The sequence below is a fragment of the Oryctolagus cuniculus genome, chromosome 11 (assembly GCF_051225735.1).
Source record: "Oryctolagus cuniculus isolate XC-2025 breed Fujian yellow rabbit chromosome 11, ASM5122573v1, whole genome shotgun sequence".
Classification (NCBI taxonomy): Eukaryota; Metazoa; Chordata; class Mammalia; order Lagomorpha; family Leporidae; genus Oryctolagus; species Oryctolagus cuniculus.
This window is the reverse complement of record NC_142877.1, coordinates 6,986,894-7,001,602: the sequence shown is the minus strand read 5'-3', so window position 1 is coordinate 7,001,602 and position 14,709 is coordinate 6,986,894. Positions and strand designations below refer to the sequence as shown.

The window sequence follows — 14,709 nt, the reverse complement described above, 5'->3', positions numbered from 1 at the left end:
GCAGTGGCTTTACCTGCTGAGCCACAGTGTTGGCCCATGAATAATAACTTGCCTACCAACTTTTTTGGTGGGGGTATAGGTTTGCATTTCTGTGGGATAATTTCTAAATATGCAACTGCTAGTCACAGGTAGCATGTTGGGATCTAAAGAAACTGCCACCTGCTTTTCATAGTGGCTGTGCCATTTTATTTTGCTAGTAGCCATGTATGAAGCATCCAGTTTTTCCATATTCTTGTCTGCCTTTGGTGTTGGTATTATTACTGTTACTGGACTTATAGATGTGTAGTGGTACCCCATGTGGTTTTAACTTACAGCTCCCTTGTTGTTAGTGATGTGAACACCTTTTCATGTGCTCTGGGCCATGTGTATATCCTCTCTGGTGAAATATCTGTCCATATCTTTTCCACATTTTGTACTGGGCTTGTTTGATTTTTCACTTTGAGATTTCAGACTTCTTTATCTATTGCAGATATGCGCCCTGGGTCAGATTTGTGCTTTGCAAATGGTTCCTTCTAGGCTCTCTCTTCTCTTTTCATTTTCTTAACAGGCATTTTCCACACAGTAAAAGTTTTTAAATTTGATGAGGCCCAATTTATCTAGTTTTCTTTTTTATAGATTGCGCTTTTGGCAAAGGCAAAAAAATTGCTGTCTTGATCTTGAGCATCTTTTTCATTTTTTGCTACAAGTTATTTAGGTTTATTTTGTATTAAAGTCTATTTTGGTTAAATTTTACATAAAGTGGGTATTTTAATGTTTATATAAAGTTGCTTTGTTTTGTATTTTTTGCATCGGGATCTCCAGTTGCCCCAGCACTGTTTGTTGAAAGGTGACTCTTCCTTCATTGAATTGCTTGTGTACCTCTGTCTCCAAGTGTAAATGTTCCCTTGGTAGATTCAATGATTGTGCAATAGAATTGACTTTAATTATACTAATACCTCTGGGTATTTAAGCAATAACATTCTCTTTCATTTAATTTATAGCATTAACATGTATTAACAAAACAAACAAAACCCAAAGCATGGTCTCCTGACTCAGAGAAAACAGTATTAGCATTTTGCTGTTTTCTTTGTCTTTTCCATGTGTTTGCAATATAGTGCAGGACAAGAGATAAATAATTTTATATTCGGCCTTCCCTCCCAGCATAACATATTATTAATGCTTGCCTGTGTATTTATCAATTTCTTCTGAAATACTATAGATGTGATCTATTATGTATCTTATATACTTCCTATGACTATTTGCATATGGCTGTTATTTCTAGATTACATCATGTTATATATTACATATGTTATATAGCTGCATATATTATAGATATATGTTAGAGGCATACTTTAGATGTAACATGTACTGCATATTGACTATATTTATGTGTACCATATTTACTCAAAATAATAACAACCTCTATTATAATTATGCCATCAATCCTTATTGTTGGAGATTGAGTAGTTTCTAATTTTAACTAGTATAAGTAATACTGTTAACATTTTGTTTTTGTTCAACAGTATCAGACACATCTCTTTTCCACTGTAGTCAGAATACAGTGGATTTCGTTTTCTCTTTAACATCCCAAACAAGGAAATTAATGTTATATTCATATAGCCAGGGCAGAAGAGTAAAATGAAATATACCAAACATTGCAACAGCTAGTAGCAAACCTGAATTCCTCACTCATTTGCCAGATACTAATAGAACTGTAAGATTTTAAATTAACTGTGGTTTTTTTAATGACCAGTGTTTTATGTTGACTATATTTTGTTTCTTTTTATTGCCTCAGAGGTTCTTAAACCTTATATTGCATAAAATTTATTTATAGGCTGAATACACAAACCACATATACATGATATTTTGAATCTGATTTAAGGATCAAGGATGATCATGTCTGAGCAGTGTTCACCCACCTGTACTTGAACAGAACAGAGTGTTCTTTCGTCATTGCTTTTTGGGTTTGTTGGGGGGCTGGGTTCCTAATCTTTTCAGATCATTTGTTGACATTTGCCTTTAGCAGTCACAGGCAGATTATAATAGTGCCACTCAGATCTTTACCATCTGCGAATATTATCATGATTTGAACCCTTGTTAGTTTTTAGGCTTTCAAAGCAACTCATTTGATTTTTCTTTTGGACAGTGCTGCTTTCCATGTGCTCATTTTTTGTGTTTCTCTCTTTGGCTTTATTAATCCTTCAATGTACTCATTTAGTTTACATTGATTATTCCTATCAGCACAGTTTTGGTTATTTGAATCAGATCTACATTCAGCCTAGCTCAGTTAAAAGTCATAGAGATGGTGATGGTGGTGGCTTACTGGGAGTACAGGAGATTTCCAAGAAGCCTGGAGGAAGGACTGGATCTCAACGTTGGGAACTGAAAGATGGATAAAGACTGAAAAGTCTCCCCCTCCTAGAGCAGAGATGCTGTAGTTCTCTGTGGCAGTTTCCACGTTTTATCTCCCTTGCAGAGAATTCAGCACCGTAGCCAACCTCAGTTTATAACCTCCAGTGTTGACTTCCCAGCTCAGGCTGCCACTCTGGCAACAAACTTCAAGCCTCTGGGTTGAATTTCCCATCAAGAATCTGGTTGGTGTGGCTCAGCCAGTTATTTGCTAGTCTTGTGTTGGCCCAACTCTTCACCATCAGTTGTGAGGAATGTCACATGGCACACATTGGCTGTCTCATTCTGTGATTGGCAGTGAGATTTTTAGCATAACAAGTTCATGATTTTCAGATTTAATTGCATTGGAAATTGGAGTATGTACCATGAAGGTCTATGCCGTTCGAACTTATTTTTATCTCTGGGACATTTTCTGAAATGTGCCTAGTGATGTTCTTATCAAAACATGAAGAAATTCACCTTCATATACTAAGTTTCTTTTTATTCTAGTAATTGTCTGAACGACAACATAATATGCCCATTGTGGAAACAATTTTGGTTTTTCAAATTTTATTTTCCCAAAGTAGCATCACACTTCTAGCTTGTGAATATATTGCAGGTGAAAACATCAAAAAGAAAACATTTAAATGCAAATATCAGACATAGCAGAGTCATTGGAAATGCTAAGCTCAGCCTTTGTGTTTCCTTCTAGATTTATCAGCGATGCTGGTTGGTATTCAAGAAAGCTTCAAGCAAGGGTCCAAAACGACTGGAGAAGTTTTCTGATGAACGTGCTGCATATTTTAGGTGTTATCATAAGGTAAGACTCGATTGTGGTAGCTTTCCAGAAATCTTTTTATAAGGTGGTAATTTAGACTCACAAGACCAAAATCTTCTGCTTATTTAACAAAGGTATGAATTATACTTTTTCCAAGGACAAAACACATCTGCAAAATAGCATCTGCTTATTATTTAAACTGATTAACTTATGTAAAGCCATTCTTCTAGTTCCCTGTTATTTGTTGCTGCTTTCTAAGCTAATAGAGAAAAGTACTGTGTTGTCGTTATGTGAATTTTCTATTTGAGTGAGTAGCCCTACTGCCAACACAGAAGGCTCTTGGATGTAAAGATTGGATCTCCTTGTGTCCAGACAGTGTCAGGTGCAGAAGAGATGGTGACTGAACCTTGGGAAATGTGAGTGGCAGTGGGGGTCGGGGTGGGCCGAAAGCAGGTGATCCGTGGAAGAGGAGAAAGTTCTCCCCATTCGCTGACTTACTTAAGTTTGGTGACTAACGTTTATTCAGACTCACAGATTTTTAGTAGTAATGAGACCTCCTTGCTAACAATAATAATTATGTGATAAAATACATCATTCAGGAGTAGAAAATTAAAGTAGATTGGAGATCTCTTTATCATTTGGATTCATAAATTAGGTAAGTCTTTTTATATGGCAATATTTTTTTCATGTTCCCTGATAATTTGCAGCCTGTGTATTTTATCTCCTCATGAAAGGGTATAAAGTACTTCCCAAAAGCTCCGATTTTTCCGATATTGAGAAATTATTACTCTTTTATCGATGGAGGGACTATGTTTATTTTAATGATAAATATTTTAATTTTTATTTCCCATCTTGAAGATTCTTTATTTCTCATTTAGTGAGAATTCACTGGGGTTGGGCCTCTTTGCCATTTAAAATCTTACTTGAAGGCAGTAGAGCCATTAGCGGAGAAACATGGCTAAGTAGTGCAAATTCTCTGAAGGTAGCGACCCTACAACATGTTATAAAGGCCTTCTTTGTACAGTGAGGAAATGCAGTGGGGAAGTTGCATTCCCCTTCCAGTGCCAGCAGCAGAGTGTCCTGTGCCCTACAGACACATCTGTACATTCATGAGGAGAGAAAGCACAAGACGAGGCTTTGAGACAAGAAGAGACAGGCGTCAAGGGGAACATCTTCTCATATTGCATTCTGCCCAGTAGTTCCCCCTGCCAAGACCAGCCCTACTCCCAGCCTGCCTTCTCCCCATAGTAGAGACCAGGTCTCGGCTGCTCTTTATCTGCTAAATGCTAGGTCTTTCTGCTATTTCAAATAAGATTTTTTTTGTCTCCCAGAAGGAGTCCTTCAGTTGCAAACCTATTACTTAGGAGCAGTGATCCATAAAAGCAGTGATAGCAGAATTTTCAACCTTTGCAAATAAGCTTCAGCCAAACTTTCCATTTCTGTGATAGTCTAGACCACTGAGATACAACCGTTTTTGGCTAGACATGTTATGTGCCAGCTATTTCCCATGTACGTATATCCTACCTAATGACAAGATGTGCTTACTTTTTCTTGAGAGGCCTTACCTTCAAAGGAACCTGAAAATACCCAAGAGGGTGTTGGGCTTATCTAAGGAACAAGGACAACATTTAGGTGGCCAGAAATTACAGTTCCACATCGACTTTTCTTTTTCTTAATGTTAAAGATTTATCTATTTATTTTCAAGATTTATTTGTTTCTGTCAAAGTCACAATTACATAGAGAAGAGGGAGAGGCAGAGAGAGGAAGAAACAGAGAAGTTTTCCATCTACTGGTTCACTCCCCAAATGGCCACAATGGTTAAGGCCGGGCCATGCTGAAGCCAGGAACCAGGTCTCTCCTGTGGGTGCAGGGACCCAAACCCTTGGCTTATCTTCCACTACTTTTCCAGGCACATTAGCAGGGAACTGACTTGGAAGTGGAGCAGCCCATACAGGATGCAGGTGTCGCAGGCGGCAGCTTTATCCGCTGTGCCACAACGCCAGCCCATCAGCTTTTCTCTTGGGAAGCCCAGCTTGCCTATAACTTCATGATTCACCGTCATATCCATGCATTGGTCACTGTATGCAGCTGTTATTATTATTATTATTTTTTGACAGGCAGAGTGGGCAGTGAGAGAGAAAGACAGAGAGAAAGGTCTTCCTTTTTCCGTTGGTTCACCCCCTAATGGCCGCTGTGGCTGGTGCGCTGTGGCCGGTGCACCGCGCTGATCCGAAGCCAGGAGCCAGGTGCCTCTCCTGGTTTCCCATGCGGGTGCAGGGCCCAAGGACTTGGGCCATCCTCCACTGTACTCCCGGGCCACAGCAGAGAGCTGGACTGGAAGAGGAGCAACCGGGACAGAATCCGACGCTCCGACCAGGACTAGAACCCAGGGTGCCGGCGCCGCAGGCGGAGGATTAACATATTGAGCCATGGAGCCGGCCTATATGCAGCTGTTAATGTTCTCCAGTGCTTTCTTGTTCTGGTAGAGTTCCAAATAGGTCCAGAAATATCTGAATCTGTGCAGCTCCCTACACTTGCCTCTCTCTTTTCCCGACAGACCAATAGATACCTAGAAAAAGAGAAAGGGCAAGAGAAGAATATTGCATAGGAACACATGGCAGGCTTCACTCCGGATCCTTCAGCCCAGTCCTGATCCTTCAGCCCAGTCCTGATAAGGGCCATGTGATCACATGACTTGGCTGTCTGTTTCCTGGTTAGCTCGTCTCTGTCTCCTCAGTCCTAGCTTACTCTGCTCCAGAGACCCTGGGCTCTTTGCTTTCCTTAGAAGATGTAAGCACATTCCTTTGGTTTTTACTCTTTCTTTTCCCTGATTGCTTTTTCCCACATACCTCATTCCTTTACTTTGCTGGGGCATCATTCAAATTCGTCCTCTAAGTGAGTCTGTTCCCTGACCCCCTTACTGAAGATGGAATCTATCTACATGCCCACTTTACATACCTCTTTCGCATTCTTCCCTATGCTGATCACTCTCTATGCACCTGCTGGGTGGTTTTTTTCCTATCATAAAAGGAAGTACAGGAGGACAGGATTTTTGTTGTTGTTGTTGTTATTGTTTACTTTATTTTTGGTAGAGGAATGGTACCTCATTAATTACCAGCAAGGAACACATAGTAGACACATTTTAAAGTATTTGCTGGAAAGCAGTGTATGTTATTAATAGAGAAACTGGGGTACAAATGGATGTTTATGTGTCCTGCTTTTATTTGCTTGCCTGAAGAAATCTACCTGAAGTGTCAAACCAGGAAGAAGAAATGGGGTGGATGGTGGTGGAAGCAGAAAAAGCCAGGCCTGGGAGGTGTAAAGAAGAGAACTCAAATGTAAAACCAACCTGCAGTGAAAAATTCTTCCTTGAATGTGAAATGAGTAAGGGGACGTTTAGGACAAACTTGCCCTATTTCAGACTTCTACCTGCTGGCTTTGGAATTTAATATGTAAATCTTTGGGGAATGTGGTAAGCCACATTCTCTTTCATCTATTATAATCATTAACCAAAGTTCAAAGCATTAGAAGGGAAGAATTATCTACAGTAAGCCTGCAGGCCCTGATGAGTTCCTGTAGCCATTCATCCTCCTTACTCTTTTAGATCTGATATGTTGAGTATTAATCTCTTGGGGGCATATAAAAAGCTGGAGTAATTCTGAGATATGCATTTTTTAAATCTAAATGCTCTGTAATTTATGAATCTTGATAATAAAACACTGGGGTTATAAGTAGCAAACTGTGACCAGATTTCAGAGTTTAATAAAAATAAAACAATTTCCAAGAGAAATGAGGGAATGTACATTATGGTATTTGATCAACGCAAGGATGGAATATATGGACATATCCCTCCTGTAGGAAACCTAGGGCATTTATAAGAACACATATAATAATATTTTAAAAGATATTATTAAGGAGAAAATGCCAATTTTCCATACATGAATGATTTTAGAAGTTTTAACATGAGAACTTGGCTGTCGAATTTTAAAACTTGGGCTATTTCTCACTGAAAATGTAGCTAAAGGTGCTCTCATGCAAAAAGTGGGAAATAAATACATGAATAATGCACATATGGAACAATTCATTTTTCATTTCTTTACTTCTTCCGTGAAGCGCCCCCAAGCACCCAGAGCTGTCAGAGATGGCTGTGAATTTGATTAACTGTAATTGCAACAACATTAAGACTCCACTGGCTTTAAATATAGTGCCTGACTTTCTCGCTCAATGCAAGTTCCCTGTTTCCATTCAGGAAAGAAAAGTTGCTCACCCTACTCGGTAGGGGTTCAGAGTTTGCACACATAGTTTACCTTCTTCACATGAATGACAATCGGGAGGAAATCCAAGCAGAAGGAAAGCCATCCGCTGCCTTTGAGACCAGGGCCAGCGGTGAGGAGGGATGGGTACCGGTCCTGGATTTGGGAAGCCTGGGTCTAATCCTGGCTTTGCCACTGTGTGTCTCTGGCAAGTTTCTGCTGTCTGTGTAAAGGTGACCTCTGAGGCAAGGCCCACATTGTCTTCCCTATCATCACATACAGCTGAAACGCAGGATTCAGTTCACTTTGGACCAGGTGCACAATTCCAGCAAATCCTGAGTATAGCATTTTGCAAAGTGTGTACTAGAGAGTGGCAAAAGAGACTTTCAGGATTAACAGTGTTGAGCAGGCAAAGACATATGGGACCTGCAGCTTTTCTATGCCCTTGGAGGTCCACCGTCCACTGTGGCTTTTCTATGCCCTTGGAGGTCCACCGTCCACTGTGGCTTCCTGGGCTCTGACAAATCCTGCAGTGAGGAAGCCCGAGTTCCAGAAGCAGGTTGCATCATGGACTTGTTTATTATTTAATATCTTGTCCCATAGAACAAATAAATTGAATTCTAAGGAGCACAGTTTTGGATACATTCCTTTGGGTGTTAGCTTATTTATTAACGGTCTACTTGGCCCATTGTTGTTTAAGCATGGTGGTTCCCACTTCCTTGAAATCCTACGGTGCACCTGTGGACAACATGATCAGGTGTTTGTGAATGTGTTTGAGAAATGAAAGGCCCTTTTGACAGCGGGGAATAATTGCCGTTGTTATTCCTGTTGTTTTGCCAGGCTTGTTCTGTCATTTTATCTTTCCTTGGTGACCAGGTCACTTTTTTTTAAAGATTTATTTGATTTATTTGAAAGCATTACAGAGAGAGGTAGAGACAGAGAGAGAGGTCTTCCATCCACTGGTTCACTCCCTAGATGGCTGCAATGGCCGGAGCTGCACCGATCCAAAGCCAGGAGCAAGGAGCTTCTTCCAGGTCTCCCACACGGGTGCAGGGGCCCAAGCACTTGGGCCTTCTTCTACTGCTTTCCCAGACCACAGCAGAGAGCTGGATCAGAAGAGGGACAGCCAGGACTAGAACTGGCGCCCATATGGGATGCCGGCACTTCAAGCCAGGGCTTTAACCCACTGTGCCACAGCACCGGCCCCCGGGTCACTCTTGAATGTCCTTAGCTCAGTGCCAGAGGTTGTTCTTGGACTCAAGTTCTGTACAGTGAGGAAATATAACAAAAATTGTTTCTCTGGGGTTTCTGTCAACTTATGTGCGTTTGTGTGCAGGTGTGCATGCCTGGGTGATCACAATTTTTTCTATACTAATGACTTTTTACTCAGTTTCTCTCTCTTGTAAATCATTTTCTCTTCTGACGTGGCTGTCTATAGTATGTCTTTTAAGATCTGAAAATATGTATAGCTGATGCTTCTTTCAGCATTCTTTTTTTTTAAATTTTTTTCACAGGCAGAGTGGACAGTGAGAGAGAGAGACAGAGAGAAAGGTCTTCCTTTTTGCCGTTGGTTCACCCTCCAATGGCTGCCGCGGCTGGTGCACTGCGGCCGGCGCACCGCGCTGATCCGAAGGCAGGAGCCAGGTACTTCTCCTGGTCTCCCATGGGGTGTAGGGCCCAAGCACCTGGGCCATCCTCCACTGCCTTCCCGGGCCACAGCAGAGAGCTGTACTGGAAGAGGGGCAACCGGGACAGAATCCGCCGCCCCGACCGGGACTAGAACCCGGTGTACCGGCACCGCAATGCAGAGGATTAGCCTAGTGAGCCGCGGCGCCGGCCTCTTTCAGCATTCTAATACCTGCTTTGGAGTCACCCCTCTTGCACAAGAAACTATCCACCAGGCCATGCTCTCGAAGTTTCCTTAACATACACTGAAGTGGACAGGACTTTTACATCTCCAAGAATTAAATTAGAATATACTGTGCTGAATATACTGTGGTAAATGCTTGTACACCCACGTTTCTAAGACGTAGGTTGGGTGGACAGAATGGGCTGGTCCTGGCAATTAGTCTAATCTAATTAGACTACTTAGAAGCAATTAGTCTAATCTAATTAGTCTGATTTTTTACTAGTCTGGAAGGTGCACATATGTACCAGAGTGCCAAAGCCTCCTACGATATGTTCAAAACTGAATTAACTATCTTTCCTCCCCAGGCTTGGTTCCTTTCTGTGGTTCTCTGTCTCATTGAATGGCACCAAATTCCATTCTGTTACCCATGGCAGAAGCAACGAATGGCCCTTGATTTACCCTCCCATATCCAATTCATCACTAGGTTTGCACATACTGCTCCCCCTGCATAGATTCTCTTCCTGTCCTGGTCCAGGGAGCAAATGTTTTATCCATCTCTCAAACTCTCTCCTTTGTCTTTGCCTCTCCTGAGTTACTCCTCCTGACCCACCTGAGTTACTCCTTCTACAGGGCCCCTGCTGCATGGATGGACTTCTGTTCTTGGTGATGGCTGGTGCTGTCTGGCTGGTGATGATTGCTTAGTCGGACCCAATGGATGTGTGATTTTTCTTTTTAAATGCTTATTTATTCATTTTTGTTTATGCAAAAGCTAGAGTGACAGAGAAAGAGATCTTCCATCCAGTAGTTCACTCCCCAAATGCCTGCCCCAGACAGGGCTGTATCAAGTTGAAGACCAGAGCCAGGAATTCTGTTCAGGTCTCCTACATAGGTGGTAGGGACTCACTGCTTGCCTCCCGGGCATATTAGCAGGAAACTGAATCAGAAGCAGAGGCAAAATGGAACTTGATTTCAGGCACTCCAGTATGGGATGTGGGTGTCCCAAGTGGTGGCTTACCCCACTGTACTGCAGTGCCCATCCCACATGTCTGAATTTTAGTTGGACACAAGGCTCCCCAAAGTGAATACTCTGTGCAGAAAGGTGTGACCAAGCATGGTCATGATCTAGTGGAAATGCTTCCAACTTTTCCCCAGTCAGTAAGATGCTGGCTGTAGGTGTGTCAGAAGTTGCTTTATTTGTGTTGAGGAATGTTCTATCTATACCCAATTAACTTAAGGTTTTCATCATGAAGGCGTATTGCTTTTTCTGCATATTGAGATAAACATTTGATTTTTGTTCTTCAGTTTGTTAATGTGATGTATCACATTGATTGATTTGCAAAAATTGAACCATCCCTGCATACAAGGGATAAATCTCACTTAGTCAAGGTGAATGATCATTCTGATGTGCTGTTGGATTCAGTTAGCTAGTATTTTGTTGAAGATTTTTGCATCTTTGGTTCTCTTTGTCTATTGTTATCTTTTTCAGGTTTACGGATTAAGATGATGCTGGCTTCACAGAAGGAATTTGGGAGGATTCGCTTCCTTTAAGTTGTTTTGAATAGCTTGAGAATTGGTGAAAGTTCTTTTAAATGTCTGGTAGAATTCAGCAGTGAAGTCATCCAGTCCCTGGGCTTTTCTTTTTTGGGAGGGTTTTTCTTACTGATTCAATCTCTATCTTGGTAATGGTCTGTTTAGGCTTTCTATGTCTCCATGACTCAATTTTGTTTATTTTTTCAAAAAACACTTTTTTATTTCACTGAGCTTTTGTATTTTTTGTTTCAATTTTATTTATTTCTTCTCTTATTTTAATTATTTCTTTCCTCCTACTAATTTTGGGTTTGGTTTGTTGTTTTTCTAGGTCCTTGAGATGCACTGGCAGCTCATTTGTTTGGTACCTTTCCAATTTCTTGATATAGGCACCAATTGCTATAAACTTCTCTTAACACCACTTTTGCTGTATTCCATAAGTTTTGGTATGTTGTATTGTGGTGTTCATTAGTTTCCAGAAATTTTTTGAATTCTCTTTTGATTTCTTCTGTGACCAGTGTTCATTCATGAGCATTGCTCACCTTCCATGTGTTTGCATATGTTCTTGAAATTCTTGAGTTATCAGTTTCTAGCTATATTCCATTGTGGTCAGGAAAGATGCATGGTATGTTTTCAGTTTTTTTGAATTTGCTGAGACTTGCTTTCTGGCCTACCATATGGTCTATCCTAGAGAAAGTTCCGTGCGCTGATGAAAAGAATGTATTTTCTGCAACCATGGGATGAAAGATTCTATAGATATCGGTTAGTTCCACTTGATCCATAGTGTCAGTTAGCTCTGTTGTGTTTCTTTGTTGCTTTTCTGTCTAGTTGATCTGTCCATTCATGAAAGTGGCATGTTAAAGTCCCCCATTAGTATTGTACTGGAGTCTATGTCTCCCTTTAGATCTATTAACATTTGTTTTAAATAGCCAGGTGCCCTGACATAGGATGCATATACATTTATTATAGTTACATCTTCCTGTTAAATTGATCCCTTAGTTATTACATGCTGTTCTTCTTTCTCTCTTTGAAGAGTTTCTGTATTAAAGTCTGTTTTGTCTGATATTAGGATGGTTATACCTGCTCTTTTCAGCTTCATTAGCATGGAATATTTTTTTCTACTTTTCACTTTCAGTCTGTGTATATCTTTGTTGGTGAAGTATATTTCTTGTAGGTAGCAAACAGATGGGTCTTGTTTTTTTATCCATTCAGCCAACCTTTATCTTTTAATTGGAGAGTTTAAGCCATTTATATTTAAGGTTACTATTGATAAGTAATGACTTGGCCCTGCCACATATCCATAAATATTTCTATTGTTTCCTTTGGAGTTCCTTTGTACTTTTACTTGGAGATTTTCTGCCTTCACATTCTTTAATAATGATGACTGTCTTTCTGTGTCTCTGTATGTAGCACATCCTCAAGCATCTTTTTGTAAGGCTGGGTGAATGGTGACAATTTTTTCAATTTCTGTTATGGAAGGTCTTTATTTCACCTTTGTGCATAAAGGAGAGCTTGCAGGGTATAGTATTTTGGGTTGACAATTTTTCTATTAAGATTTTGACTATGTCTCTCCATTCTCTCCTAGCCTGCAGGGTTTCTGATAAGTTATCTGAGAATCTAGTTGGAGATTATATCTGAAAATAATCTGGCGTTTCCCTTGATACACATTTTAAAATCTTTTCTTTATGTTTTACTGTTGAAAATTTGACTACAGTGTGTCATGGTAAAGATCTTTTCTGGTCATGTCTATAAGGAGTTCTTTGTGCCTCCTGAACTTGGACATTCCTTTCTTTCTCCAAATTAGAGAAGCTTTATGTAATCATTTCAATGAATAGGCCTTGTAATCCATTATCTTTCTATATCTTCAGGAACTCCTAAGATCGTATGTTGGGTCATTTGATAGTATCTCATAAATCTGCACCACTCTTTTTAAATTTTCTATTTTTTTTTTTGGTCTGAGTGAAAAATTTCCAAAGATTTATCTTTTAGCTTAGATATTCTTTTTTTCTGCATCACCAAGTCTGTTCTTAAGGCTTTCCTCTGAATTTTTTGACATATTGAATCTTTCATTTCTAATATTTCATTTTGATTTCTTTTCAAAATCTCAGCTTCATTGGAAAATTTTTCATTCACGTAATGTATGGATTTCTTTAATTCATGAATTTGCCTCTCATTGCTTCTGAGTATTCCTATGAAAAATCTTTTGGATTCCGTTTCAGGCATTTCATCAATCTCTTCATCTTCATATTCCAATATTGAGGTGTTATTATGTTACTTTAGGACGTCATGTTGTCTTTCTTATTCTTGTTTCTCAAATTTCTGTGTTTATTTTTAGGCATTCGTGGAGATACTTGTTGGTTTTTTTCCTCTGATAGCTTTCATCTAGGCTCTGTGGCTTAGCGTAGTGTCTGCTCTTTCAGTGAATACCCAGAGGTGTGTGCTGGGTATAGCCAGTGAGCTCTGGTCAGTGCTCCAGGGTGGGGTGAGTATCCAGGGCAGCACCCGAGTTGAACATGGTAGATCCCTCTAATCTCCGCAGGGGTAGGGCATGATCTGCTGATACAATCATAACTTCACATCTTCTCTTCCAAGGTGATAAGTGCCTAGGTGTTAGCTCACGGTTGGTGCAATACCCATCCATGCTGTCATATGAACCACACAAAGGATCTGTTGAGTCATCAGTATGAACATGGATCCCATTGCAATGACTCAACCCAGGCAATCAGGGAGTTCTTACCTTATGGAGCCATTCACATTGATTCCCCAGAGACCCAGCTATACTGCACCCTCTTGTGCAGTCACAGAGTTCCCATAGTCTCAGCACACACGGCTTCCAGTCATGGGGTGCAGAGGATCTGCTCTACCCCGCTAGCCTGTCCTGTGCACAGAGAGGCTGAGATGGTCCCAAAGCCAGCTGCCTGTGGGTGCTCTGCTTAGGCAGTTTGAGCTTATGATATGATATGTTGAAAGACTGGAGGCATCTCATAGTACTACGTGGGCACCCAGTCTCTGTCAATCCTCCTACCCAGTCTCGAAGTCAGTGGGGAACGTGGACTTTTCCCTCTGGTAGAATCTCTGGATTATACATGCACAAGAGCCGCTGGCTGCAGCCTGTACTCATTTCACAATGTTGCCTTCTCCCTGCCAGTTGTTGCGTGCATGCACTGAGCTGTTGCCACAGCTGCTGATGGGAAGAGAGCATCCTGTCCTGGGTGCATGCACTGAGCTGTTGCCACAGCTGCTGATGGGAAGAGAGCATCCCGTCCTGGGTGCATGCACAAGACCTTCCACAGCTGCTGCTGCATCCCGTAATGGCACCTGCCCTCTCTCAGCTGGTTGCTGGGGGATAGGGAAAGAGAAACGTGCCCCCCCATACTTTTTCACTGGGTTAGCAGGCATCCTATTCCTCTTAGGGCTCCAGACCAGACTCACACCAAGCTCTTCCTCGGGCTATATCGCCAGTGGCATGGGCTGCTCAGTCTGTTCTCGCCTTGCTCTCTGAAGCTGGCGCTTTTCTGCCTCTCGGATGCTGGGGTCCTGTGTTCTTTCTGAGCTCGTGTTGAGCGTCTGCACCTTCCACACTGATCCAGTGTCGCTCTTCCCCATGTAGAATTTTCATTGCTGTTTTCTCTCTAACTCTCCCCTGAGAATGGACTTCCTCCACTTTTTTAAATATTTCTCTTTTTCTTTATTAATTTAATTTTTAAAGATGTATTTATTTATTTGAAAGACATCATTAGCGACAGAGACACAGAGGCAGAGAGAGGGATGGAGGGAGGGAAGAAGAGAGAGATCTTCCATCTGCTGGTTCAATCTCCAAATGGCTGCAACAGCTGGAGGTAGGCTGGTCTGAAGCCAGTAGCCAGGAGCTTCTTCTGGGTCTCCCACATGGATGCAGGGGCCCAAGGACTTGGACCATCTTCTACTGCTTTCCC

At 41.2% G+C, this 14,709-nt stretch overlaps 1 protein-coding gene across 4 annotated transcripts in view; it reads left to right on the top strand.

The window, feature by feature from the left end:
- The window catches only part of DOK5 (docking protein 5), a 158,333-nt gene that overhangs the window by 66,853 nt on the left and 76,771 nt on the right, over positions 1-14,709 (top strand). For all 4 annotated transcript variants that reach the window (XM_008274150.5, XM_008274151.5, XM_089306994.1 and 1 more), the window contains exon 2: positions 3,080-3,187. In XM_008274150.5, the coding sequence (XP_008272372.1) occupies positions 3,080-3,187 (108 nt within the window). The remainder of the gene's footprint in view (positions 1-3,079; positions 3,188-14,709) is intronic.